At 35.2% G+C, this 27387-nt stretch overlaps 3 protein-coding genes across 4 annotated transcripts; 2 read left to right on the top strand and 1 right to left on the bottom strand.

Annotated features, from left to right (window-relative positions):
- The first annotated feature begins 1199 nt into the window (after positions 1-1199).
- Positions 1200-3417, top strand: LOC110935788 (factor of DNA methylation 2). The gene is made up of 3 exons (XM_022178141.2): positions 1200-2126; positions 2213-2444; positions 3206-3417. Exons 1-3 carry the CDS (start codon positions 1812-1814, stop codon positions 3211-3213), a joined length of 555 nt encoding a protein of 184 aa, XP_022033833.1. The 5' UTR covers positions 1200-1811; the 3' UTR covers positions 3214-3417.
- A 311-nt stretch (positions 3418-3728) lies between these two features.
- LOC110935785 (disease resistance protein RPV1) lies at positions 3729-17609 on the top strand. Of its 2 annotated transcripts, XM_022178137.2 has the most exons (6): positions 3729-4789; positions 5617-6120; positions 14217-15327; positions 15411-15695; positions 15775-17311; positions 17400-17603. In XM_022178137.2, the coding sequence occupies exons 2-6, from the start codon at positions 5642-5644 to the stop codon at positions 17417-17419; spliced, it is 3432 nt and encodes a 1143-aa protein (XP_022033829.1). In that variant the 5' UTR covers positions 3729-4789; positions 5617-5641; the 3' UTR covers positions 17420-17603. The 2 variants fall into 2 exon arrangements, with proteins under 2 accessions (XP_022033829.1, XP_035845642.1); XM_035989749.1 differs by lacking the exons at positions 3729-4789; positions 5617-6120 and adding an exon at positions 13238-14117 and having other exon boundaries at positions 17400-17609.
- LOC110935786 lies at positions 7461-9920 on the bottom strand. Its single transcript, XM_022178138.2, has 4 exons — positions 9780-9920; positions 9377-9703; positions 9214-9306; positions 7461-8100 (listed from the first exon to the last, which is right to left on the bottom strand). Exons 1-4 carry the CDS (start codon positions 9876-9878, stop codon positions 7561-7563), a joined length of 1059 nt encoding a protein of 352 aa, XP_022033830.1. The 5' UTR covers positions 9879-9920; the 3' UTR covers positions 7461-7560.
- Positions 17610-27387: the final 9778 nt, after the last annotated feature.

Here is a 27387-nt window from a genome sequence, read left to right as displayed (position 1 = left end):
CTTCTCCAACGATCAATCTACGTTACTTGCTGCCGTACGCTAGGGTTTATGCGCACTCAACTCGCAATTACACCTCAATAATATCTTGCAGGCATCCGTTTCCAGTTAAGGATCATATGCTTTCTGCAAATTGTTCGATCGAGCTTCATTTCTGTTTTAAAATTCATTTTGGTAGTTTGTTCTTTCGTTATACTAGTTGAAATGTTCGAATTGTGTGTTCCAGCCCGCATTTAGGTTTCGATTATAGTTTCTAATAATGAAATGATGATAAACAACACTAGTGTGTGAACAGAAGAGGTTGTTTTAAATGTGAAATCGATACGTGTTTTATAAAAAAAAATGTAACCCTAAATTATGTTTGAACATATGTTATGTATTTTAGAGATCCATGACTCTAAATTATGAATCCTCAGAGTATGCTGCTTGTGACTGTTTATATATTAATTTTAATTTTTCACAATATTTGAGTATATAAATAGTGTTTATGATATTAAGCAGAACTTTTCAGAGAAATGTTAGATCTTTTGGAGTACTAAGGTTGTGTACTTGTGTTTAGGAAGGGCTAGGCTATAGAAACATCACCGCCACACTATCTAGACACTACTGGCGTGTCATATAGGCCGTATGATGTCATATGATACGCGAAAAATTGTTAAATGTGTTTGTTAAAAGTCATATGGCTTATTTTTGCTGTTTTTTCCCCTTCATTTTGGTTATTTTGGGTTTGTTCTTTCGTTATATCCACATTTAGGAATCAATTATAGTTTCTAAGAATGAAATGATGAGAAACAGAACTGGCGTATATGCAGAGGATGTTATATAAATGCGAAATTGATACATGTTTTACAGAAAATGTAACACGAAATTTGCATATCATTCAAGTTTTACGTATTTCACATCTGTTTTGTATGTTAGTGATCCATGACTCTAAATTCTGAATCATCATAGTAACTGTTTGTAAATTAAAATTCACAATATTCAAGTATTAAACAGAAGTTTTCAGGGAAATGTGAGACCTCTGAGAGGTTTGAGATCCGTTGGTCTATATTTTTTTGGCACTTAAGGTTGTGTACTTGCGTTTATTGCATCACCAATTAGGAATTAGGATATCTGATATTTTCATTTTACCTTAATTACACCCCCTTAATGTCTCAACATGCTTTTAATTAACATCTTCATATTGTCTTGTGTATGTTTTCTGAGTAGATGGATATCAGTTCTGGTGAAGAGTCCGAGTTTAGTGATTCAGAGATTACCGAATACAAAGATAAGCCATACGAGCAACTGAGGAATGGAACGCCCAAAGTTAAGTATCCCGGTGGCATTTTTAAGTACCCTTTTTGTGCTGGCAAGAAAAAACAGAATTTCAAATACAAAGACTTGCATCAACACGCTTCTGGAGTAAGCAAAGGCTCTTCAAACAGAAGTGCAAAGCAAAAGGCGAACCATCTTGCTCTAACATTGTACTTAGAAAATGAACTGGCAGATGAGGCTGAAAAGCCGCTGTAAGTAGCAGCGCCAATCACTGAAGAAAACGAATTGTTTTGCTGGCCTTGGACTGGAATTCTGGTCAACATAGTCAAAGAATCAGACGGTGCGAATGATTTTGAGAACACTGAATATTGGCTCAAGAGATTCTCAAAATACAAGCCTGAAGAGGTTGAGCTGTTATGGGATGCTGAAAAGAGAACCGCAAAAGCGTTTGTGACGTTCAACAACAGTTTGATTGGTTTGAAAAATGGTATGGAGTTTGAGAAAGCTTTTGGAGCTGAAAATCTGTCTGGTTCAAGAAGCACGCAAAGGTAGAGGAAATGGGTGATTTGGAGGATATGATTCAAACTCTTGTGGTTAAGGAACGCGAAAGTAACGATGAGTTGCAAGAAACACGCAAAGAGTTGATTAAGGTGTTTAAGGGCATGAAGGGTATGTTTAGTGGACATACTAATATAGGGGTGAAGAGAATGGGAGAAATCGATTCGAAACCCTTCCTCGATGCCTGCAAGGTGAAGTATGGCTCTGAAGAAGCTCAAATCAAGGCCTCTGAGTTATGCTCTATGTGGCAAGAGGAACTGAAAAATCCAGCGTGGCATCCGGTAAACGTTGCTGCCATAGATGGTGCACATAAGGTATGCTGCTTGGAACTTTATAAATACAGTTTAAGTCTATATGCCTGTGTAAAAGTTTTAAGAGTAAAGTCTTGTGCACAATGCAGGAAGTAATTAATGAAAATGATAAAAAGCTAAAAACTCTTAAGGCAGAATGGGGTATTGGAATCTTTGATGCAGTGGTTGCTGCATTTATGGAACTGAATGAATACAACCCCCGTGGTAGATATGAAGTTAACGAACTTTGGAACTTTAAAGACAATAAAAAAGCTACGTTAAAGGAGGTTATTAGCTATATCCTCAAGAATTTGAAGAGCCTTAAGCGCAAAAGAGGCCACGGTTCGTATTTTTTATCCATTTTGCAATCATGTTTGTATTACATGTCCAAATCTTTCTTCTTTTCTTTTTTGAAATTTTTTAACACCTATTCTACATTTCTCAAATCAACCTGCATGCATCTACTTAAAATGGGTCGATTCGTGTTGTGTTTTATCTCAACCGGCCCAAATCCGCTTTAATGTATACAACTTCCTAATTGTTGCAATTAAAAGATTAGATTGTTATTGTAATTGACACTCATCATTGCAAAAAGTCAAAAGAAATCACAGATACGGGTTTGTGTCAACCCAACCTAACCCATTTGATTTGGCCATACTAAAATTGACCTGTTTTTGACGCGTTACCTAGTCATCTTGGCACATATGGTGTACTGGACTATCCAAAACAAGTGGGCTTGTTTGGTTGTTAATGGGTCAAAATGGGTTCGTATCAAACGGATAACTTTCATGTGTGGGTCAAAGCAGGTTAGGTCTGGTTGTTTTTTTTATTCAATTTTACAAGTTCTGTAAATATATTTATATAAATATCAACTATGTTAAAAACTAAATTATAAAAGTAATAACTTTAAAATATAATGGTTTGGAACGTTATATAAATTTGAGTATTTAACTTAGACGTTAGACGACCTTTGCCCTGCTTAACGCATTCTACATGTTATGGAATAAATACCATCTGAAATGACTCGTTTTCAATTTTCATATAAATGGATTGAAATGGCCACATGATGTTTCTAACTGTGAGATTTTTGTTCTTTGGTACAGATAACTGAGCTGGCGGTTGCACAATAGCAATCATAAAGTAGTATATCCCTCCTTTCCTTCTGAACTAGTTTTTGGGCCTTTGGGCATCCAGCAATCACTCTATCATGGCCACTTGTCTAATCTGCCCATTTTTGGCCCCTTAATGGCAATAGAACTTGCTTAAAATGGCTGCTTTATATACTCTAATATAACCAATAATAGTATAGGAAAGCGCTGGTATATGTCATCTCAGCACAAAAATACCTCATTTTTGCTTAAATCTAGCTAGAAATTTGAAGTTCTATAAACTTGTTGTTGCATTGGTGTGCCATGGTTTAAAGACCATAGTGGACCATAATTGGAAACTTGAAAATTTGGGAGCCACCGAGCCAACAACCGACCATCGGGTTGGTGTAAGATTGGAACCGAACCAGGGCTCAAACTTTTCGGGTAGTCATTAAAGTCTAATTTCATACCTAAATGATGTCATTTTGTTTAAATATATGAAAAATATCTGGTTCTAGACTGGACTAGTAACAGAAGGTTTTTTTTTTTTTTTTTTTTTTTTTTTTTTTTTTTTTTTTTTTTTCAAATTATGGACCTCTTTTCGTTTCCGGGACTAATAACCGAGACCAAACAGGACATATCCCATCCTGATTTATAATTGTCACTTGACCATTACATATGGCCTAGCCAACTTTTAAAAAATAAAACAGAATTACAAAAACAAAGTAGATACAAATACACAGGAAAAAAAGTGGTTCGTGTATACATTTTAAGATATCTTTAATAATGCATAAATTAGAAACAGATAATTTCATGTACAAACTAAAAAACTTTACATTAACTTAGTGCTAGCTGGAATTCTTGCAAGAATTCAATTGGTATCTGCTTGGTTCATTACACTATCAATACATATGGCGTATTTGGCCGATTTTTACATACTCGTTACAAAATTTCTCCTAATATATGCAAAACATGCCTAGTGCACTCATTTTTATATTAAACTTTAATTACAAATGATACAAAAAGAAAAAAAGTGATTGAGGCAACTCGGTTTTACACATCAAAAGGTAAATAAACACATTGTAACGATAATTATGACAAAAAGTATGTTTTAGTTTAAAAAATCGTAATTTAAAATTGTGTAAAACCGTGACCTTTCCAAGTTTATTACGAATTGTTAAAATATGGTAATATTTGCTTAAAAACAAATTAAAAAGTCGTAATTTAATATAACTATTTACATAAAAATGATTATCTGTTAATTTAATTTAATTTAATTAAAAGTAAAGTAACCCAACCTTATTATTTGTTGCTTTGGAATCTTGGTGGGGTGCATAAAAGTGAAAAAGGAAGACTAGTGGCTCCAAGCAAAGATTGAAACCGCGTGTGATAATAATCATCGGTCAATAAAGAAGATATTGCGGAAGTTGCGGCATGATTTCCTGGTAATAAACTAAAGAGAAGAGCAGTAATAATTGGATCAAAACTTATCACCCTCAACATCTTTGACCTCAACATACTTGAAACTCACAAACAAAGGGAAGGTCTCTGGTCTGAGTATCTGGGTGCTGTTTCTTTTGAGCAACTATATATTTTAAGGTTAGTTTTTTTCCTTTAAATTATTCAAGTAGTAGTGATGGTTTATCTGTATTTTAAGTCCATCGATCGATCGATCTACAGACTTTGGATAATGGTGTTTCAAACGTCGTCACCAATTTCTTGTTATTATTTATTTCGCATCTTACTTTTTAGTGTTGAATCGGTAAAAAGAAAGTAGATCGGGGGGGGGGGGGGGGGGGGTTGATTAAGGGGTAAATAAGAAGATGTTGTACCACAATTTCTTTCTGATATAAATGTATAGACCATGTGAATTGTTAAAACCCAATTTCTGAGACATATATGCAGGTCATAACATGCTTTCCTTTGTTTGTCAAAGGTTTGAAGTTTATTTATTACTATATTTTGACTTTTTTAAGAAAGTCAAATCTTGGTTCTAAATCTCATCAAACGCTTGAGTGAATGTCGAGTATCAAACATTAAACGGTCAAAGACATCATTTTGAAATCATATAGACTGACATATCATTAGGTCCCAAGATCACCATTCTGTAACTATGTGCGATTGGTTTGACTTTAAGAAAGTCAAACTTTTGCATTTCTATTGTGCTTTTTTATTACACGAATTCCATAACTTTTTAGAGACATTTGAGGTGTTTGTTGAAATAAAACCAACTTGTAAAGTTAACTGTATAAATATCTAACCACTCAAAATATTATCATTTTGTTAACTCAGTTTAGCTTTGTGTGATAATGTTTTTATGAAAACCCCTTATAAATGTTGGATTCCTAAAGAATAATTTTAAGTGGAAATTACTAGTTCCTTATCATAAGATACACTTAAACGTGAGATCTTTTGTTTCTTTGCAGTCATCTTCGACAAAACATACCTCCAATGGCGTCGTCTTCTTCAACATCATCAATTAATAAGAGCTATCAGTATGATGTGTTTTTGAGTTTCCGTGGTGAAGACACGCGTAAGAACTTTGTGGATCACCTTTATGAGGCTCTTCACCGACACGGTATTCACACTTTCAAGGACGACGAGAGACTCAAACAAGGAGAAGGCATCAATAACCAGCTTTTGAAAGCTATTGAAGAGTCAAAGTTGTTCATCATAGTTTTCTCAAAGAAATATGCATCTTCGTCTTGGTGCTTAAATGAACTTGTAAAGATTATGGAATGCCAAAAGTCGAACGACCAGATTGCTTACCCTGTTTTTTATGATGTGGTTCCCTCTGAAGTTCGCAAACAACATGGGCCGGTTGGAGAAGCCCTTGCCAAACATACAAATAAAGACATTAGGAAATGGAGAGAAGCTCTGACAGAAGCAGCCAATCTGTCTGGGTGGGATTTAGAGAAAACTGCTGATGGGTAATTTTTCTTCATTATTTTCAAGATTGCACATTCTTTTTTAGTATAATTCCTAATTTGAGAAAAGCATGAATCGTATCAAAAGATTCAACATGAATTATATGTATTTTTCTGAATGGCCAACGAAATATATTATTACTCGCCAGATGGCTAGAGAGGCTACTAGCCTGCTGTACACAATGATACCAAAACATACACAGTGTTACCAAAACATACACCAGACAACCATATAACTTACACCAAACAACCATACACTATTACATTCAAACAGACTACCATCCCACCCGATTCAGGTTGAAAGCGCGCCAAATTTCCCAGTTAAGACCAGCGAGTTTCGACCTCCCTTTGACCCATAAGAGGCTTAGTGTCTTGACATCGCCCATTATCTTCTCCAATGACAATCTATTCTGCTTAAATACACATTCGTTTCGCGCTTTCCATATACACCAGATTGCCGATAAACACACCGCATGCACCGCCTTCCACTACAAGAAAAAAACCTTATAGAGAGGACATTTTTTCAGCTTATAGAGAGGACATGTTGTCTCTATAGGCCTTTTTAACCTATAGAGACGACATATCGTCTCTATAGCATTTGTCTCTACAGCCTCGTCCCTATAGGTTTCAAAAGTCGTCTCTAAAGGCGTCGTTGCTATAGAATAGTTTGTAGAGACGACATGTCGTCCCTACAAGTTTATGCAAAAAAAAAATTAAAAATCAAACTTAATATTTAGTAAATAAAAGAAATGTTTATTAATAATTTTTATAACCCTATAGAGACGATATGTCGTCTCTATAGGTTCTCTTTAAAAAACTAAAAAAAACATTTAAGCCCTATAGAGACGACTTGTTGTCTCTATAGGTTTTTCTTTATAAAAAAAAATCATCTATAGAGACGACATGTCGTCTCTATAGGTTATTCATAAAAAATAAAAATAAAATCATATAAGCCATATAGAGACGACTTATCCTTTCTATATGTTTTTCTTTATAAAAAATAAAAAAACAGATTTTCACCTATAGAGACGACTTATTGTCTCTATAGGATTTTAGTATAAATAAAATAATTTCACCCTTTTCACCTATAGAAACGACTTTTCGTTTCTATAGGATATTCTTTTAAATAAAATAATATAAATTTTTCACTTATAGAGACAACATGTCGTCTCTATAAGATTTTCTTTGAAAAAATGTCAAATATTGTTTTTAGCTATAGAAACGACATGTCCTCTCTATAAGTCTTAAAAAATAAAAAAAATAAAATATCAAAAATTTTGTTTTTCCAGGTTTTTAAACAAAAAATACCAATAATTAAACAAATTTAAACCTGTTAGCAAATGTTAAACAAAACTACACAACTAAATGTCATAGATTAAACATGCATTACAAAACAAAGTAATCTAAATCACATACCAACATAACACAAACTAAACTAAGTAGCTAACCATCATCTTCATCATCACCACTACCATCACGACTACCACTACCATCACGACTACCACTACTATCACCCCTATAATCACGCCTACCACTACTATCACCACGATTACCAGGTAGAAGTCGAAATTGTCTATTTATAACTTGCTCCTTTCTTTTAAAAGTACTTGTAATTTTTTCCAATTGTTGGTTAAATTGTTGCCGCATCTCTTCTTGCAATTGTGCCAATTGTTGGTTAACTTGTCTTTGAACTTGTTCTTCAACTCGTCTGTGAAACTCTTGTTCATTTCTTTGTACTTGTTCTTCCACTCGTTTTGCAATATTTTCTTCAATTACATTACCAACATTTTGTTGCCAATATTCTCGTGGGGTGAGTTGTCTACCTGAGGACACCTCCGGGGTTGGCTTTCTCACCACATGTCCAACACCTTTTATATGACCACGCCTTTCCCCTAGAGCGTTTTTCATACATTCAATTTGATCATTTGGTGATAAATCACCAACATCACGTTCCATCCTTCGAGCTTCTGCTAGAATCTTTTCCTGCATAAACAATAGATAGAATAAACCTATGTCAACTTTTTACTAAATTTCGGCAGCATTACCACTATAAAATGAATAACCAACCTGTTGAACTATAAATACTAAGCAATAATAATTCGCAAATTTCAACAAATCGCCCTTACTAGCAACAAACCGCACAACTAAAAGTTTATATTAACTGTAGACCTGGCAAATGGGTCGGGTCGGGTCGGATCGGGTCAAAACAGATTCGGGTCAAAACGGGTTCGAGTAAAAACGGGTCAATTAAAAAAAGGGTTGTTTTGGTTTGGCTCAAAACGGGTTTGGGTCGGAACGGGTTCGGGTCAGAACGGGTTTCGGGTCGAAACGGGTCCAGGTCAGAAATGGTTTGACTGCAAATTTGGCACTTTGATTCTAGAATTGCAGCATTTAGATACGCAATTACAGAAAGAAAAAACATCAGATGCGATGCACATGGCACTTTGAAAAAAAAAAACATCAGATGCACAAGGGACTTGAATAAAAACATCAGATGCACATATCTTGAAGTATTATTACGCTGTTGATAATTTAATAGAAGTGACAAAGCTGTGTATTGTTACGCTGTTGATTTTTCGGATTCGCTCTATTCGCATCTTCGTAACACGCCAGCTGCATCTCAGCAAGTCGTTACTCCTGCGAATAGAGCGAATCTGAAAAATCAACAGCGTAACAATACACGGCTTCATCACTTCTATCAAATTATCACCTAAAAGTTAGCATCTAGTGCAAAATCATGTAATCATCCAACAAATTTAACATATTAGCATAGAAAATCACTAAAACAGTAAACGCAATCAGACAAGATGCTATACATGAAGTGCGCATATCTACACGAACTATAAGCAAGTTTTCGATCAAAAACACTTGAAAACATGCAGATTTCAACATGAAGAACGAGTTGAATGGATTAAAATGCAGGAAAATTAGGTCAGAAAATCTGATGTATATAAGAAGAAAAAAGATACATGATTTATTGCACAAATAGTCCTTAAAATAGAAAAAGACAAATTTACCCTTGTGTGCAATAAATACTGCAGAAATATGTAACAGTAGCATACTAATGCATTTTTCGTTCAAGTTTTTATTGCTTACATGGTCCAATGATGCGGTCTCGTTTACCCATCCCGTGTCTTCTTTCCAGTGGGATGATTTAAAACCTTCAATAGGATTCGTGTGCCCGGGAAGCTGTAAACATCAAACATACTATTAATACGATTTCAATATGACACTTAATACATATTTGGATACAACTTACCCGCATATGTCGTTTTTGCGCATATGACTGAGTTCCATGATAACTTGTATAGCGCAATTTTGTTCTATTTTGTCTGTTTTTTTCACATTGGTTTATATATCTCGGATCTTGGTACAACCGATCAATAATCTCAATCCACCTTTCTGGTTCAGATGCAAAGTCGTCCGGCGGATTATTTTTTGCAGTTTCAACATCTTCATATGTATCATAATGTGACTTATATTTCGATTTCCGCGCCGAGTAGCTTCTTTGACACTCGGCCTGAATTCCGAGCTGTACACCTGGCCACTCACTTGTGTCTTCAAACGAAACAAGATCAAAATATTGCTGCAAAAAGTAGAAATTAGAAAACATATAAAAATTAAGAATCTGAATTAAAATAACTATTAGATCGTAAACTTACATAAATTGTGGTATATATATCTCTTTTTGTTTCATCTGGAACACGCTGCCAAGTACGGTGATAAAAAGGAGCAACCCTTGCAACTTCATTTGATATCATCCGTATAATATCCTGGGCATTATCTCCGACAAATTTATACTGACCCCCCACTAACACATACACACACGTACACGTGCACACTACACACACACACACATACACATACACATACACACATGCGTACAATAACACATACACACACGTACACAGTTACATATACATACACGCACGCGCACACTAACACATGCACACATACATATATACAAAGGTTATTGGATTTTATCATCTCCCCAACTATTGGCTATTGTCTGCTGCCACCCTCAACTATCACTTTGACGTCCGTCACCCCCAACTTAACACTTAGTGTGTTATGTCACCACATCGTTAACTAATCACTAACTTTTGATCTTGTTACTATATATTTAGGGTGTCCTAAGATCCCTAAAACTTCCTAAGGTCCCTATGACACCCCCAAAAGTATAGTACCAATATCAAAAGTTAGTGATCAATTAACGAGGTGGTGACAAAACACACTAAATGTTAAGCGGGGGTGACGGACGTCAAAGTGATAGTTGGGGGTTGCGGCGGCAAATAGTCAATAGTTAGTGGTGATAAAATCCAATAACCCTATACGCAAACGCACAAACACGAACACACATACATGAGCCTGAGCTGGACAAAGCTTGAGATCAATTAACTTGTGAGAGCTCGAGCTCGGCTCGTTGGTAGTTTATCAAGATCAATTAAATATTTATGAAGAACAAATATTACACTAAGGCTCAAGAACAGGCCTGACGAGCTTCACCTGTCAGGCTCGATAAATAAACGAGCTTTATTTTATGCTCAGGCTCGGCACAGGCTTGACAAGACTCGACTCGTTTCGAGCTTTATCTCGAGCTGATCTCGTGCAGCTCGCGAGTCGCACGACTCGTTTGTACCCCTAGCACAAACACACACACACACAAACATACATACATACACACACGTACATACATACATACACACACATGTACGTACATACATACACACATACACACATATATACACACATACTACACATACACACCCACATCATACACACACATACATACAACACATACATACACATATATACAAACACATAACATATACACATATCAATAGGAAGACGAGCGTTCATCGAATGCAGATTGCTCGTTTGATGAAATTAAATATCTTATTATGTTTGATATTACGTGTTTTCTATATTTTAGTATGTAGGTCTTTTAAATTTATGTATTTTATTTAAAATTATATTTATGTAGTATTCATAATATATATATATATATATATATATATATATATATAAAAGTTCAAATACATATAATAAACCAAATAAAATTAATTTTATTATAGAACCTAATTGTTTATTACTTAATAAAACGATAATTATATAATTGAATAAAATAAGAAATAGGGACGACATGTCGTCTCTATAGGTGAATATTTTTTTAAATTTAATTAATTTTACTTATAGGGAGGACATGTCCTTTCTATAGGTTAGTTAATTTTTTTTGCCTCCTAAATGATTTTTTTTTACCTTTCAAACATTTTAGAGAGGATATGTCCTTTCTGTAGAGTTTATTTATTTTTTTAATTTTTTATTTCAAACATTTTAGAGACGATATGTCCTTTCTATAGGTTAGTTTATTTATTTTTGATAATTTTTATTTCAAACATTTTAGAGACGATATGTCCTTTCTATAGGTTAGTTTATTACTTTTGATAATTTTTATTTCAAATATTGCAGAGACGACATGTCGTCTCTATAGGATTAAATATATTTTTTGGTTAAAAAAAGAATAAATTAATAAACTTAATTTTTTTATTAGGGACGACATGTCGTCTCTATATGCGAATAACATTTTTGTATTTTTAATTATTTATTAACCAAAATTAAAAAAAAAACAATTCGCTATAGAGACGATATGTCCTTTCTATAGGTTGGTTTATTTATTTTTAAAAAAATTTTATTTCAAACATTTTAGGGACGATATATCCTTTCTAAAGTTTAGTTTATTTATTTTTTAAAATTTTTATTTCAAACATTTTAGAGACGACATGTCGTCTCTATAGGGTTATATACATTTTTAGTTAAAAATAAAAAATAAATTATTTATTAACCAAAACTAAAAAAACAAAACAAAATTATGTTTCCCTATAGAGACGATATGTCCTTTCTATAGGTTAGCGTTTTTTTCCCACAAAAAATTTGGAATGGTGGGAAATTATGCCGCCTAAATTTAAATAATTTTTTGAATAGTCAAACTTTTTAGAGACGACATGTCGTCTCTATAGGTTAAAATTTATTTTTTAGTTTTATTCTAATTTTCATACATATTGATCATTAATAAAATTAAATTAAAAGAAAAATATTTAAAGTTATAGAGACAACATGTCGTCTCTATAAGTTAAAATGTTTTTTTAAAGTTTCCAGTTCAACAAAAAAAAAAGAAAAAAATTTATTTTTACTTTATAGAGAGGATATGTCGTCTCTATAAGGTAGCCTAGCTTAAAAGATACGAAAAGCCTATAGAAACGACATGTCGTCTCTATAGGGTGATCTATAGAAAGGACTTTTGTTGTCCCTATAGGTGTCCTCCCTATAGGGGTTTTTTCTTGTAGTGTTCTTAAACTTAGGAGACGAGCCAACAATATGCAACTCCAAAATATCTTTTAACCCCAAAGCATAGATAGGAGGTACCTTGCACCATGACGATATCGCCTTATCGGCCTGAGCGAGGCCGCAAGACACAAACAAATGCTCCGACGATTCATTCACTTCCCCACACATCGGCGAGCCCACGTTTGTATTTCGTCTCCTCAAAGCATATTTAGTCGGAAGCTTATCCAATTCAGCCCTCCAAACTAATATTTCTACCTTTTTCGTAACCCATTTATTTCGTTTCGGGACGTACAGAGCAGGAATGTGTTGTTGCCTTATAAGTGCAGCCTTGACACTCTGAACAGTGAACACTTCTGCACCATCTAACTACCATGACCACTTGTCTGACCCGCTCGTAGTCTCGGCAGCCCCAGAAGAGCATTTAGCTGCTGAAACTCATCCGATTCAACCCCATTCCTCATATCCATCTTCCAATCCCACACCCAAGTCGTTCCATCTGCATCAACCTGCTCCCTAACCGCTGCGTGTTTAGGTTTTTCCAACCCAAACAGAGACGGGAATAGAAGGAATAAGGGCTGCTCTGTAACCCAACTATCCAGCCAAAATAATATATTTGACCCATTACCTAGGATACCTTTTATCGCCTTCCGTATCTCGACACCATTACTTTCGACCTGCTCGATTGATTTGGCAACTTGTTTCCAGGGACGGGGTAAAGAAAGCTTAGTGGGGATAAAGTTCCAATTCCTAGAATTATTGCGTATAGCCAATATCACTCTCCTCCATAACCCATTTTCATCATTTTTGTAACGCCACCACCATTTTGTCAACATGGCCAAATTCGCATCCCGAAGCGATCCAAACCCGAGCCCCCCATATTCAGTCGGAACAATTACTTTTTGCCCCGCAACCCAGTTCATTTTAGCTTTCTCATCCGAGCCACCCCAAAAGAAAACACGCCTTATCCGGTCTAACGATTCTATAACATTCTCTGGTGCTCTATATAATGTAAAGAAATAAGTGGGCAAGGAATTTAATACCGACTTGATTAGCGGCATCCAGCAACCAAATGACAATTGTTTCGCCTTCCAAATCAATAATCTATTCTTGAATGTTTCTACAACGGAGTCCCAATTCCTACTAACATTCATGTTCGCTCCCACTTTCAATCCCTAAGTACTTGCACAGGAAGGACCCCATCTTGCATTTCAACTCATTCGCCATGGCTTGAACTTCGTCCTCCCCAACCCCAATCCCAAAGAGATTACATTTTGCCATATTGACTTTTAACACCGACACGAGATAAAAGCATCCAAGTAGTTTCCTTAAATTCTTTGCATTTTGCTAGTGAAACATTTAACCGTATATCTTCACCGTATTCATGCCTCGCAACACCTCCATCACATCCGTGACCCCTTCATATCTGATAAAGCCAAAGTAGTTCCCCATCAAATCTCTTTTCTTTGCCACATACGCGTCTTTCACCACTCCAAAAGGCTGAAAAGCTCTACCTAGCATCGTGTTTGAGACTCCATCTGGTAGATTGGTAACATAGAAGGTTGTTTGTTGCAGTCCCCTCCTATCTTTCCGATAAGTCACGTCTGTCCATTGCTCTTCTCTCCCCCTTCCTCTCCCCATAATAAACTCGTTAGTAGGTATGTTATTATATCTTACACTTTGTATATTATAGACCTGAAAAGTAACTTTCATGTGGGTTCTTGAGAAGCTAATTAAACCTTATATATAATTTACAGGCACGAGGCCAAAGTCATCAAGTTAATTGTTCAGCATATTTCACTTGAGTTGCGGTCAATCAATGTGAACCTTGATGATAAATTAGTAGGCATGGAACCCCGGCTACAGGACCTTGAGGAGTCTTTAGATATAGCGTCCAACGAGGTTCGCATGATAGGGATCAAGGGGATGGGAGGTGCTGGTAAGACCACACTAGCCAGAGCGGTGTTTGATAGAATATCGGTTCACTTTGAAGCTAAATGCTTTGTTGAGAATGTCAGAGAAGTTTCAAAGGCGTCATTGTCCGGTTTGTTGTCATTGCAACAAAAGATCCTTTCAGAACTGCTAAATGGTCAAGGAAACAACGTAAGTAGTGTTCATGACGGGACAAACATGATGAAAACAAAGCTGCGTGGTACAAAAGTTCTTGTGGTATTTGATGATGTGGATCATCAAGAGCAGCTTGATGCATTAGCTGGTGATCTTAATTGGTTCAAGCCTGGAAGTAGAATTATCATTACAACAAGAGATCAGCAAGTGTTGATACCACATATAGTGAAATGGATTCATGATGTCACTCTATTATCAGATGAGGAAGCGATTGGCCTCTTTTGTAAGCACGCATTTGGGAAAGATCTTCCAATTCAAGAGTATGAAAAGGAATCACTACAAGTTGTACGATATGCTGCTGGCCTTCCCTTAACAAACAAAGTTTTGGGTTCATTTTTGTGTGGTAAAGACAAGGATGAATGGAAAGACGCATTAGAAAGACTCAAAAGAATTCCGTTGAAAGAGACTCTTGACAAATTGGAATTAAGCTATGAAAGTTTGGAGGATGATTACAAGGAAATATTCCTAGATGCTGCATGCATATTGAAGGGGTGGGAGAAAAACAAAGTAATAAGTATGCTTGAAAGTTGTGGATTTCAAGCTAGAATTGGTTTAAGAGTTCTTGAGCAGAGATCTCTAGTAACTTTTCATGATTATGGTAATGGCCCTCGCTTGAGCATGCATGACCATATTGAAGAAATGGGCAAGAATATCGTACGTCGTTTGCACCCAGATGAGCCCAACAAACATAGCAGATTATGGATTCAGGGAGAAATTGAAAATGTATTGGATACTGACTTGGTAAGAATCAGATTTACTTGTAACATAGAGATGAGACAAACACAATTTTTTTACTTACGACATGAACTATTGTTGAATTACAGGGTTCTGAATCGACAAGGTGTATACGTCTAGAGCTCACCCCTAATATTGTTTTGGAAAGTCTTGGAAACATGAAGAATCTACGATGCCTTATTGTAGATGATCCTAACGATTGTGATGACGTTGTGAAGATTGATGAAGTCAGTCAATACTTCCCAAATGCATTACGATACTTGACGTGGCATGGTTACCCTCATTGGTGTTTACCCAAAACCTTTCAAGCAAATAATCTTGTTGAGCTTCACATGTCTGACAGCAGAATCGAACAACTTTGGGTGGGGGGAAAGGTAGGATGATTGATTAATAATTTTAATTTATTTATTGATCAGTTATTAGTATATTACATTCTTTTTGGTGTGATATTAGGTTCTTAAGAAGCTCAAATCCATTACACTCTCCCACTCAAACTTGAAGACCCTTGACCTTGGGTTGACTCCGAATCTTGTGAGGCTAGATCTTCGACATTGTGATGATTTGGTAGAACTTCATGTGCCAGTTGGATGTTTAAAAAGGCTTACGTACCTAAACCTTTGGGATTGTAAGAGGTTGAAATCTGTTTTGTTTATCAAGGATTTGGAATCACTTGAGTTTCTTAATGTAAGTGGCTTACATCTAAAGGAGTTCCAGAATATAATCCTGTGCCACTCCAACAGTAATCTGCAACAGCTTGATTTCAGTGGCAATGATGTAGAAAACCTACCTTCATCAATTGGAAATCTTCATAAGCTTGTTTATCTATCATTCAGTTGGTGCGAAAAACTCAAAAGTCTTCCGGGAAGCATTTGTAGTTTACAACATTTAAGAGTTCTTAAGCTTAGATTTTGTGGCATAGAGGAATTGCCTGAGGACATTGGCCAGTTGGAGTGTTTAGAAGAGCTAGATTTAAGACGTTCAAAAATTAAACATCTCCCGGATAGCATTTGTAAGTTGAAACATCTTAAAACTCTCATTCTACAAGGTTGTAAAGTTTGTAAGTTACCCGAGAATTTTGGTCAAATAGATTCATTGAATAGACTAGGTCTAACATCAACCAAGATAAGAGATATTCCACCCAGCATCTGTAAGCTAAAGCATCTCAAAGTGCTTGACCTTTCTAATTGTTCTGAACTTGAGAAATTACCAGAGAACCTAGGAGATTTAGAAAGTTTGAATAGACTAGATCTAACATCAACCAAGATAAGAGATGTTCCATCCAGCATCTGTAAGCTAAAGCATCTCAAATTTCTTAACCTTTCTTATTGTTCAGGACTTGAGAAACTACCAGAGAACCTAGGAGATTTAGAAAGTTTGAATGCACTAACTGTACCATCAACCAAGATAAGAGATGTTCCACCCAGCATTTGTAAGTTAAAACATCTCAATTATCTTTACCTTTTTGGATGTTCTGAACTTGAGAAATTACCAGAGAACCTAGGAGATTTAGAAAGTTTGAAGACACTAGATCTAACATCAACCAAGATAAGAGATATTCCACCCAGCATCTGTAAGCTAAAGCATCTCAAATATCTTGACCTTTCTTATTGTTCTGAACTTGAGAAATTACCAGAGAACCTAGGAGATTTAGAAAGTTTGAAGACACTAGTTCTAACATCAACCAAGATAAGAGATGTTCCATCCAGCATCTGTAAGCTAAAGCATCTCAATTATCTTAACCTTTCTAAATGTTCTGGACTTGGGAAACTACCAGAGAACCTAGGAGATTTAGAAAGTTTGAAAAAACTAGATCTAACAGATACTCCTATAAGTCATCTTCCCGATAACATTTCTTTGTTGAAAGATATTTATATTAGAGGATACGAAAGAAGAATTGATCCAGATGCAATTCTATTTCAAGAACAACAACATATTACATTTGCTCCCAAAAGGAGAAGGGCCACTACTGAAGCAACAACAAGCGATGCAGGTTTTTGTTGAAATATATAATGTTATAAACTCACTGAATAGCATATATTCTAGTGAGAGGTATTTGAAATATATTTATGGTTTTGTAGGTGACAAGGTTAAAGAATGAAAGATGGAGGATCACTAATGAGACTTTGTGAAAGGCTAGAGCGGGGAACAAGTGGAAGCTGGAGGGGCATATTGAAACTAGTCTTAAATCCGTGTTAAAAACATATAACAATCATTCTACTGTTGACATTTGTAGTGATTTGCAACCAGTTTTGGAAACGATTTGAAGGATGAACTAAACAAAGAATCATTTTATAATGAGACATGAATCATGAAAACAAGGGATCAGGAATTCAATACTTAAGGGGGGTTTTATGAAAATATTTATTTATCATTTCTTTCAACCAAATTTCTACCTAGAGTCCATTTATCAATATTAGGAATTTCAAGTTCTGTAAGTGGCTTGTTGCACTGATCTTACTTATGTTTGTTCCTAGAAATGTTGCATTAATCTCATTTAGCCATTGCTCCAATCATTGGTGGTTTGAATCAGAAACAAACAAATTTGACTTCCGAAGTCAAACTTAGAGTTTGACTTGTAGGTTAGACTTTTAACTCTTTGAGGTCAAACCTACACTTTCTTAGTGTGTGCTTCTCCATTATTAAACCGGATTAGAGTCATGAGTAGGGGTGTGCACGGTTCGGTTCGGTTTTTGGGTAAAGCGAAACCCGTAACCGAAAGTTCGGTTTTTGGTTTTTAAAAACCGTTCCGTTTCGGTTTCGGTTATTTCGGTTTCGGTTGTTTCGGTTCAGTTTTTTCGGTCCGCATTTTTCGGTTATTTCGGTTTTCTGCTCACCCCTAGTCATGAGGGTTTGAAGTCAGTACATGATAACTAATCTGTTGCTCTTTAGATACACATGAGGATCTGTGTTTTGGAATCACGTGTCTTGAGTTTGAAATGTTGATTGATATGAGGCTTCATGACATATGCATAATAATAATAGGTCTCTGTATATGGATCCTGTATAGCAGAGAAAAGCTGTTGAGTTTATCCAAATATGTTGCTTTTTTGTAGTGTTAATCTTTCTCTTAATCATAATTAACATGATAGTTATTTAGTTCAATAAAAAAATATAACCGGACAAAACATCTGAAAATAAATGCCATTAAATCCAAATCCATGTCTTATATGTGTAGTTTTCGTATAGAAATTTTTGGGTATATACGTTTTCGACCCTGCGTTATTCGGGTCAAGCTTCGCCATTGGGTATCGGTACCGGTACTTACCGGTGTTTTACCTGTAAATACCGGTACTGAAAAACGAAGAAAATGAGAACCGGTACCGGTACCGAATATACCCGGTACAGTTCGGTACCGGTACCCGACACCAAATGCTCATCCCTAGTTTGTGAGCCTAAAATGGAAGGTGCCAACTTTGATATTTGTTGTATATACAATTTTATGTTTCAGGGAGGTTCTTATTCCAATTTTTTTGGTCAAAGTGGTTCATCGAGCCAACAGTGGTCAACGCTGGAAAGATGGTCTTGGATTTATCCGAATTTGCTGCAATGGGCCTGTTTCGATGGGTAGTCATAAGTTTTGGGATGATTGGGCCAGAAATAAGTATGTTTAAAAAATAGGCCCAATCTAAAATCATATAAGATTTTAAAAAATGGGTTGTGGATTGCACAAAGGCCCAAAGAAAATACTTCACGGAAATGCGATTTTATGTGGTATAACTATGGACCGAGTAAGTTTGTGGGCCTAGTTTGGGTGGGAGTGTGGGACACAAAATAGACTTCTTTTATTTGGGATTATTGTCTTCTAACATGGGTCGATCTGTTGGATCATTGTTATGTTGGTGTGAGTTAGCCCATGCCTTCGAAGTGGGCGGCTTACTTTTTTGGGCTTTTGATAAGAGGGTGTGAGATTTACAAGCTTCTAAAGCCTTGTAAGGGTTGGGTCGGGTGTCACAAGGACACTAAATGTTGGCTTACTTGGAATTCGAATTAAAGGCGCACAAAAAAACCAGAATTGGACCTCTACATGGCCCAAATACCCAGAGCTAGATTTTATTATACCCAGGTATTCTGTACCCAGTTTGTAACACCCCAAAATTCGAATTATTAAATTCGTTAGCATGTTGCCATGTTTAATAAAACGAGATACAATAACTAGGTTAATAAACCTAGTTAAATGCCTATTAGATAAGCTAAATGATGAAACTTGTGGCATATATGATAGTAAGTTAAACTTGAGGGACTTGGAGTGCCAAACTTGGAAGTTTGGTTTACTAAAACAAAAATCACACACACACCCACACAAGGGTGCGTGAGATCGAGCAGGAGAAAAGAAAAAGGGGTGAAACCCTAGTTCTCAAGAAAGCTTCAAATTGACAAGGAAATTAGGCTCAAATCCGATGCATGAACTCGTTTTCTTGATGATCTAGCCCTAACAAACATGTGGTAAGTTGTATTTTATGATTTGATGATCTTGCTATGAAGTGGGTTATGGTCAATCCATGAAATTGTATGAAATTGATCATGTAGATGTGTTAGAATCACATTATAGAACATGAACTATGCAAGATTCTAAGTAATTTGATGGTTTTGGATGAAACCCACTTGTGGTAGTGAAGATGATGATATGGATAATCATGCATGTTCATTTGTTGTGTAAGATTGATGTATGATGTTGTATGTAATGAGTGATGGTCAGTTAATTTGGGTATAGTATGAAAATTACATGATTCTAGTGGAATTTGATGATCTTGATATGAGTTAGTAAGAATTTGCAAAGAATGCTTGTACATAATGTTTTGTTAGTAGTACATCCGCCAAGTGTTCGATGAAATGCCTAAGAGAGCAAAATTTGTGAAATTGTATGAAAGTTATGGGTAATTATGTATAGAAGGTGCTTATGGTGTAGCCATTAGCAAAATAATAAGTTAAGTATGCTTAAGGTGGAGTCATTATGAGAATCCGGATTTGAATGTATGGTTTGGTAAAATTATGCATTAGGAACTTGTACCTTATGTCCCAATGAGGTAATGCTCGCCATATACTTTATGCATTTGATTCATGGTGATTGAGAGCAAATGTGTACGAATATGTGATGCGTAGTTTATTGATAAGTGATAATGTTGGAATTATGTCGTGTACATATGTAAGATGATAAATTGATTGTGCGAATGTCGAACAATGCGGTTGTCGAATGTAGAGTTAAGAAAGCATAAGTATGTGTATATTGTGTAAGCGACTAGGCGATCATATAGTTGTATGAGTTATACGACATTATGTATGAAAATTAATATGATGTCATTAATATGATCTAAGTGGTTGACAAATCATGTCGTATGCGTGTTAGTGGAAGTCAATGTAAATAAGAGTTGGAAAAAAAAATGTATGTTAATATGAATAAGTATAAATACTAACATTATTATGGCATGACGGCATGAAAGAATAGGAACCACACTAGCATGGACCAAGCATGGAAGGCTAACGGGTCAAGATGAGGCAAGGAAGCGGTTATGAACACGGATGCACAAGGTAAGTGATTTCCGTAATCACTTCGTAGTACAAGTAAGTAATAAAGTGTTGTAATGAATTAAATATGATGTTTGAGGTCAAATATGTGTTAAAGTCTTTCGTCGTAAATGATGGGTTTAAGGTTGACCAAAATGCCCATGATGAGTATTTTGGGGTAAACGAACTTAAAAGTGGTTTAGAAGCAAGTTATTCGATTAGAGTAATGTTTTGGACAAGTATGGAAGTGGGGATGATGGTTTGGTCAGTCATAGACCAATTAATGCGCGAATACCCTTAACGGGTCAAATAGTTAGAAAATAGTTAAGTCGAATGTATGTAAGTTAAGGATTTCCGTAATCCGGAGGTAAGATTTTAAGTTCATATCATAGAATGTGAATTTACAAGCATGTAGGAAGAAACGGGAGGTCAAACGGGTAAACGGTTCAAAAGTTACGTGCGTTTTAGTGCGTACGGACGACGAAACGAACCTGCAGAAAACTGCAAAAACTAGAGGGCGTCGCCGACGGGTAGGGGGCCTAAAGGTGGGATCCTAAAGAATATGTAGTAATATGGTACCCAAAGGTGGGATCCTAAAGAATATGTAGTAATATGGTACCCAAAGGTGGGATCCTAAAGAATATGTAGTAATATGGTACCCAAAGGTGGGATCCTAAAGAATATGTAGTAATATGGTACCCAAAGGTGGGATCCTAAAGAATATGTAGTAATATGGTACCCAAAGGTGGGATCCTAAAGAATATGTAGTAATATGGTACCCAAAGGTGGGATCCTAAAGAATATGTAGTAATATGGTACCCAAAGGTGGGATCCTAAAGAATATGTAGTAATATGGTACCCAAAGGTGGGATCCTAAAGAATATGTAGTAATATGGTACCTAAATGTGGGATCCTAAAGAATATGTAGTAATATGGTACCTAAATGTGGGATTCTAAGTTAAGAATTTCCTTAAGTAGATACGTATGAAGGTATGTATGTATGTATGTGTGAATATAAGTGGTATGTATGAATGAATGTATGTATGTATGTATGTATGTAGGTGTGTATGTAGGTAGTATGTGTATGTGTATATATATATCCAAGTGAGTATGTACGAAAGTGTGTGCACGTATGTAGGGTTGTGAGAAGGCATGTAATAGGTATGTATGTAGACATGTATGCATGTATGTATGTAGGTATGCACGTATGTAGGAACGTACGTATGAATGTAGGTACGTAGGTTTGTAAGTAGTTATGTGTGAACGGATGCACATATGTAAGTATGTATGAAAGTATATACGCATGTATTCAATGAAATTGAGTATTGACGATAATAATAGTGTGCCTTGTGAACGAAGTGTAACGCAGGTACAATGAGAAAGTCTCACCACGGAATGTACGATCAGATGGAAAGCTGGGATGTAAAGAATTAACGGAACAAAAGTAAACGTGAATAAATCTTGTATGTTTATAATGCGTACTAATGTTATGAATTTAATGTGGTGAGCGCAGGTAGTACGAGTCATGAGGATCATCAAGGAACAGAGATCGAGGATCGAGTCACTAGTGAGATTGTACGGGAATGTTGATGTATATAATGTAGTAAACATAAGCTATGTTTTTACTTAGTAAATAAGTCGAATGATGGATTTATGTGAAAGAGTTATGTTAAAGTAAATTTTTAAATAAGTTAAGGTGTTTATAATGAAAGAAAGTTTATGACTTGAACTTCCGCTGCGACTTATAGTCAAATACGTATTAGGGTCTTACACAGTTCTAGAAGCGAACCTACCCGTAGGATACACATAGAGTATACATTTGGACCTCCATACCCGGAACCGGGACTATTACCACTTTATCCCGAAGCTAGAACTAGTTCTATACACGAACACGGTTTTTTTCTATACCCAAACCAAGTATTAAAATGCCCAATATATAAATCTATGTTTTTAAGTTTTTTTTATTTTATATCTTTGTAATACTTTAAGTTTCTACTGTGTGTGAACTTTTATGTTTACTAGATTGTTGCCATAGCCGCGCGTTGCGGCGGCGAAGTCTTAGCTATTTATAGACGGCGACACGTTATATGATGCGTTAACCATATAAAAACGTGTGTTTTAACGTATTTGATCTAACTCGGTGTAATATAAGCGTTGCGGCTACAATGATGACGTTATGTGTGGCGTCTGCAGATGACATTACATTACACGTTTGTGACATTAACGTCATTAGACATAGATAAAAAAGAGCATGTCTCATTCGTTGCGTTGTAGAATCATAAAAGTAATTTAGATAGCGATGTAAAGTATTAAAAATAATTTAGACATTAATGTGGTTAGACATAGATAAAAAAAGTATAATAATGTGTCGCACGTTATGGTGTCAAGTTAGAGGTGAATATATTACTTACTTAAAAAATAAGAAGTAACGATGTCAAGTTCAAAAGTGCAGAGACCAACCTTTGTTTTTTTAATATATTAAATAAATAATACTGAAATTATGTGTAAATAATTAGTTTAGTAACTCTAGAGTCAAATGTGAGTATGTCTTTAAGAAAAAAAATAGAATCAAATGTGAGCATCTACCCATAAAATTAAAACACTGTTTGAGAAAAGAAAATCCAAATGTGAGGATCGAACCGTTGACCTCTACATTTCCAAATGACACAGAAACCACTGAGGCACTATACCAATTTGATTATGTTTTTGTGAAAACACTCTTATGTATAAACAAAGGCGGTGGCTTTTTGATGTGATGGCCACCGACCTTTTGTTTTAATATATACTAGATTGTTGCCATAGCCGCGCGTTGCGGCGGCAACGTCTTAGTTGTTTATAGCTGGCGGCACGTTATGTGATACGTTAATCGTATGAAAACACGTGTTTCAACGTATCCAATCTAAGAACGTACTAACTTACTAAGTCAGCAAAACCAAAAACCATTTTATATGTCATGTGTGTCACGAAAAGGCAGGCCAAAAAAAAGCCCCATATTTAATCATGCTTTCTTGCTCAACACTAAGCCCATAAAATAAAATCACCTTTGACTTTGTATCACAATCATCACCGACCTTTCATTATAAGATATAGTAAATATATAATTTGTTATCATACTTCTTTTTTTTATGGTTTTGTTGCAAAAAAAAAAAAAAAAAAAAAAAAAAGACTTGGAACAAAAAAAGTTACAGCCCCCAAAATACACAAAATCAGGTTTCTAGACGGTTTTTGAAGAACCTATTCCTTACCCAGCCTGGAACTAGGTACAGAGGGTTTGGTTTTTTGGACCATAGGGTGTAGCAATACCCGACTTTCCCATCAATGCCATGCCGGTAACCGGGTATTGAAAATACTGATATATGCACCTCACCTCTACTTGGAATACCGATATGGTACGCTAGGCCCGCACGTGGATTGGATTACAAAGATATATCACTATCTAGCAATGGGCCGATTGCCTTATTTAAAGACGGGCTTTAGTGTATATTTTAGAATGTTTCATGAGATTTAGTAATGTAAAAATGTGATTGGGCTTAGTTGTGTGCCCCGGGTTTATTCTATTTGTATAGGACCAGTCGACCCTGTATGTTGATTGTACCTGGGTTTGTGGACTTAACTTCAGGACATCCCAAGCAAGTTTCAAATCCTTTGTTCCTTCTAAATTTATAAAATTTATGAAGTTCTGTCTCTGTTAGGGCTGGCATAACGAGTTAACCTGATCTATTAAGACACGCACACGATAAGACACGAACCCGAAACACATAAACACGAACACGACACGAAATCTTATCGTGTCAGATTTTGGAAACACGAACACGAACCTGTTAATAAACAGGTTACACGAAACGATCTGTTCAGAGGCAAAAAATTACCAACGTATAATACGACCTGTTTAAGACACAAACACTGCCTGTTAAGAGACAAACATGACCTGGTTAAGACACGAACACGACCTGTTAAGACACAAACACGACCTGGTTAAGACACGAACACGGCCGAATTGGGGAAGCTGTGAACCGGATAGGGAATGGTGGTGTTTGTGAGAGAGATTTAAAAATTAGGGATTGGATTGCGGAAAAAGAACTGCATGTGTTTGCGTATAATTCATCTCGAGTACCACGATTGATGACCCCATGTCCACACCCACATATAATATTTTTTAATTTTTAATTATTAACATGTACTTAACGGGTCTTAACAGGTTAACGAGTTTTAACCTGTTTAGACACGAAACCTGTTAAGGCCAAACACGAAACATGATAACTTCGTGTAGGTTCGTGTCGTGTTATCGCTTTCGTGTCAGAATTGCCAGCCCTAGTCTCCGTTGCCCAGAAAAGAAAAAAATATGATTGAGTTAATCCAACAATGCCTAACACATTAAGGTTTACATTTCACTATAACAAAAATCACTAGGGGGTTGACATTTCACTATAACAGAAGTCATAATCAAAAGCACCCATTCATAAAATTATAAATGCGAAACTTGATAAAATGAAATCCGATATAAACAAACGACAGGTATTAAAATACTTTGTTTATTAGTTTAATCTCTTGATTTCTATTTCATGGAAATTATCTCTTGATTATAGTTTACAGAATGAAATGGGAGTTTAGTTTAAGCTTCAAGTATAAATGTTCCATGTATACTCCAAACATATTAAAATCAATATTTATAAACTCTGCAATAGTCCAATAGTCCAATTATTTCCAAATCAGTTTATGTGGCTCAAGGAATGACATATTTGAGTGAATAAATAAACCATGTTAGGTAAAGGTCAAAGGTGAATTGTTTATTCAAAATATTATCATGTAATAAAATTTCCGTATAGAAACAAAATAAATACCTTATATAGCTATAAAATACATAAGCAAATTTAACCCAACCACTGTATCATTATAAATATCTTGAAACATATACACATAACATTTTTTTTTAAATAAAACATACATATAAAAATGGAGTAGATACATAAAACTAAAAACTTGATAAAAGAAAAAGTTCGTCTTGAAACATATACACCTAAAAATATTTTTTATATAAAGAAACACATAAAAAAGGAGTAGATACATAAAAATACAAAGTTGATAAAAGAAAAAGTACAAACATACAAAAATGCAGTAGATACATAAAAACACAAACTTGATAAAAGAAAAAGTACGTGTTATATAAGAAAAAAGTGGTTAGTGTATGTATTTTAAGATATTTTATAATATATAATACATAGATTACACGTAATATTTTCTTGTTTTTTAATAAGCATTGGAAGTTAGTGGGTATGATTTCCAGGTAAGTGATAAGAAAGGGAAGAGCAATGATGTTTGGATCAAAATTCATCACCCCATTTAACATTTTAACCTCAACATAGCGTTGAGACTCACAAACCGAAGGCAACCTTTGATTATTTTGAGGTTAGTTTTTTTTTATTATATTTAAATTACTGTGGTGGTTTTGTTGATTTAAATCGGTATGATTCTTGAAATTTTGTTATTATTTAGTTGGTAAAATGTTTGAAATCGACAAAACTGACGCCGATCGGGTTTGATGTTCATTACCACATGTTGACTTTTCTAAGAAAGTCAAATAGTGGTTTTAAATCTGATCAAACCCTTAATTGAATCAGATACATATGTCATCTTTCATTAGGAGGGTTCAGGATATAATAAGAAGTTTTTTTGGCTAGGAAGTGATATTGAGTATCAATTAATTTAATAAAGGGTTAAAATTGAATGAGTGAAATTGAAGAAAAAAAAAAGAGGCGGTGGGTTTGTGTAGGGACATTCTAGTCAATCCAGGACAATAGTTTCTCTCTCCTCCAATTCCTCCCATTTTTTAAACGTTAATAACTCTTTCGTACGACATTATTTTTTTTTATAAAAATTGCACAAAAAATGAGCGTTTTTTAATCTTTAAAACGAGTATACTATTACTATATTTTTGAAAAAAAATTCGAAAACCCAGTTGCGTAAAAAGCAATGGACATAAAACATAAAGAAATGTCTTAATTCTAAAACGCAATGGTCAGAAAACACAAAGAAATATCTTATTGAAAAACTTTATAAACTCATTTATCAATATCTCTTGGAATGTACAATGCTCAAGAGTCTCCTGGGAAGGATTTGTAATTTATAACATTTAGGAGTTCTTAACCTCACAAGATGTGGCATAGAGGAATTGCCTAAAGACATTGGTCAACTGGAATGTTTAGAAAAACTAAATATAACAAATTCAAAAGATAAACATCTCCCAGGTAGCGTTTGTAAGCTAAAACATCTCAAACAACTTGACCTTTCTTTGTGTTATAAGCTTGATAAATTACCGAAGAACCTAGGAGATTTAAAATGTTTGGAAGAGTTAAATCTCATGCATACATTTGTAAGTCATCTTCCACATAGTATGTCTTTACTAAAAGGTCTTAGAATTCTTGGATATAGAAAAAGGATTGATCCAAATGCACTTCAATCTCAAGAACAACATATGGCACTTGCTCTTAAAAGGAGAAGCACCAATATTGAAACAACAACATGTGACACAGGCTTTTTAATAACATATGTATATATTAGGAAACG

The sequence above is a fragment of the Helianthus annuus genome, chromosome 4, assembly GCF_002127325.2.
Source record: "Helianthus annuus cultivar XRQ/B chromosome 4, HanXRQr2.0-SUNRISE, whole genome shotgun sequence".
NCBI lineage: Eukaryota > Viridiplantae > Streptophyta > Magnoliopsida > Asterales > Asteraceae > Helianthus > Helianthus annuus.
Note: the sequence above shows the minus strand (reverse complement) of the source record. Positions and strands in the feature narration are given on the sequence as shown.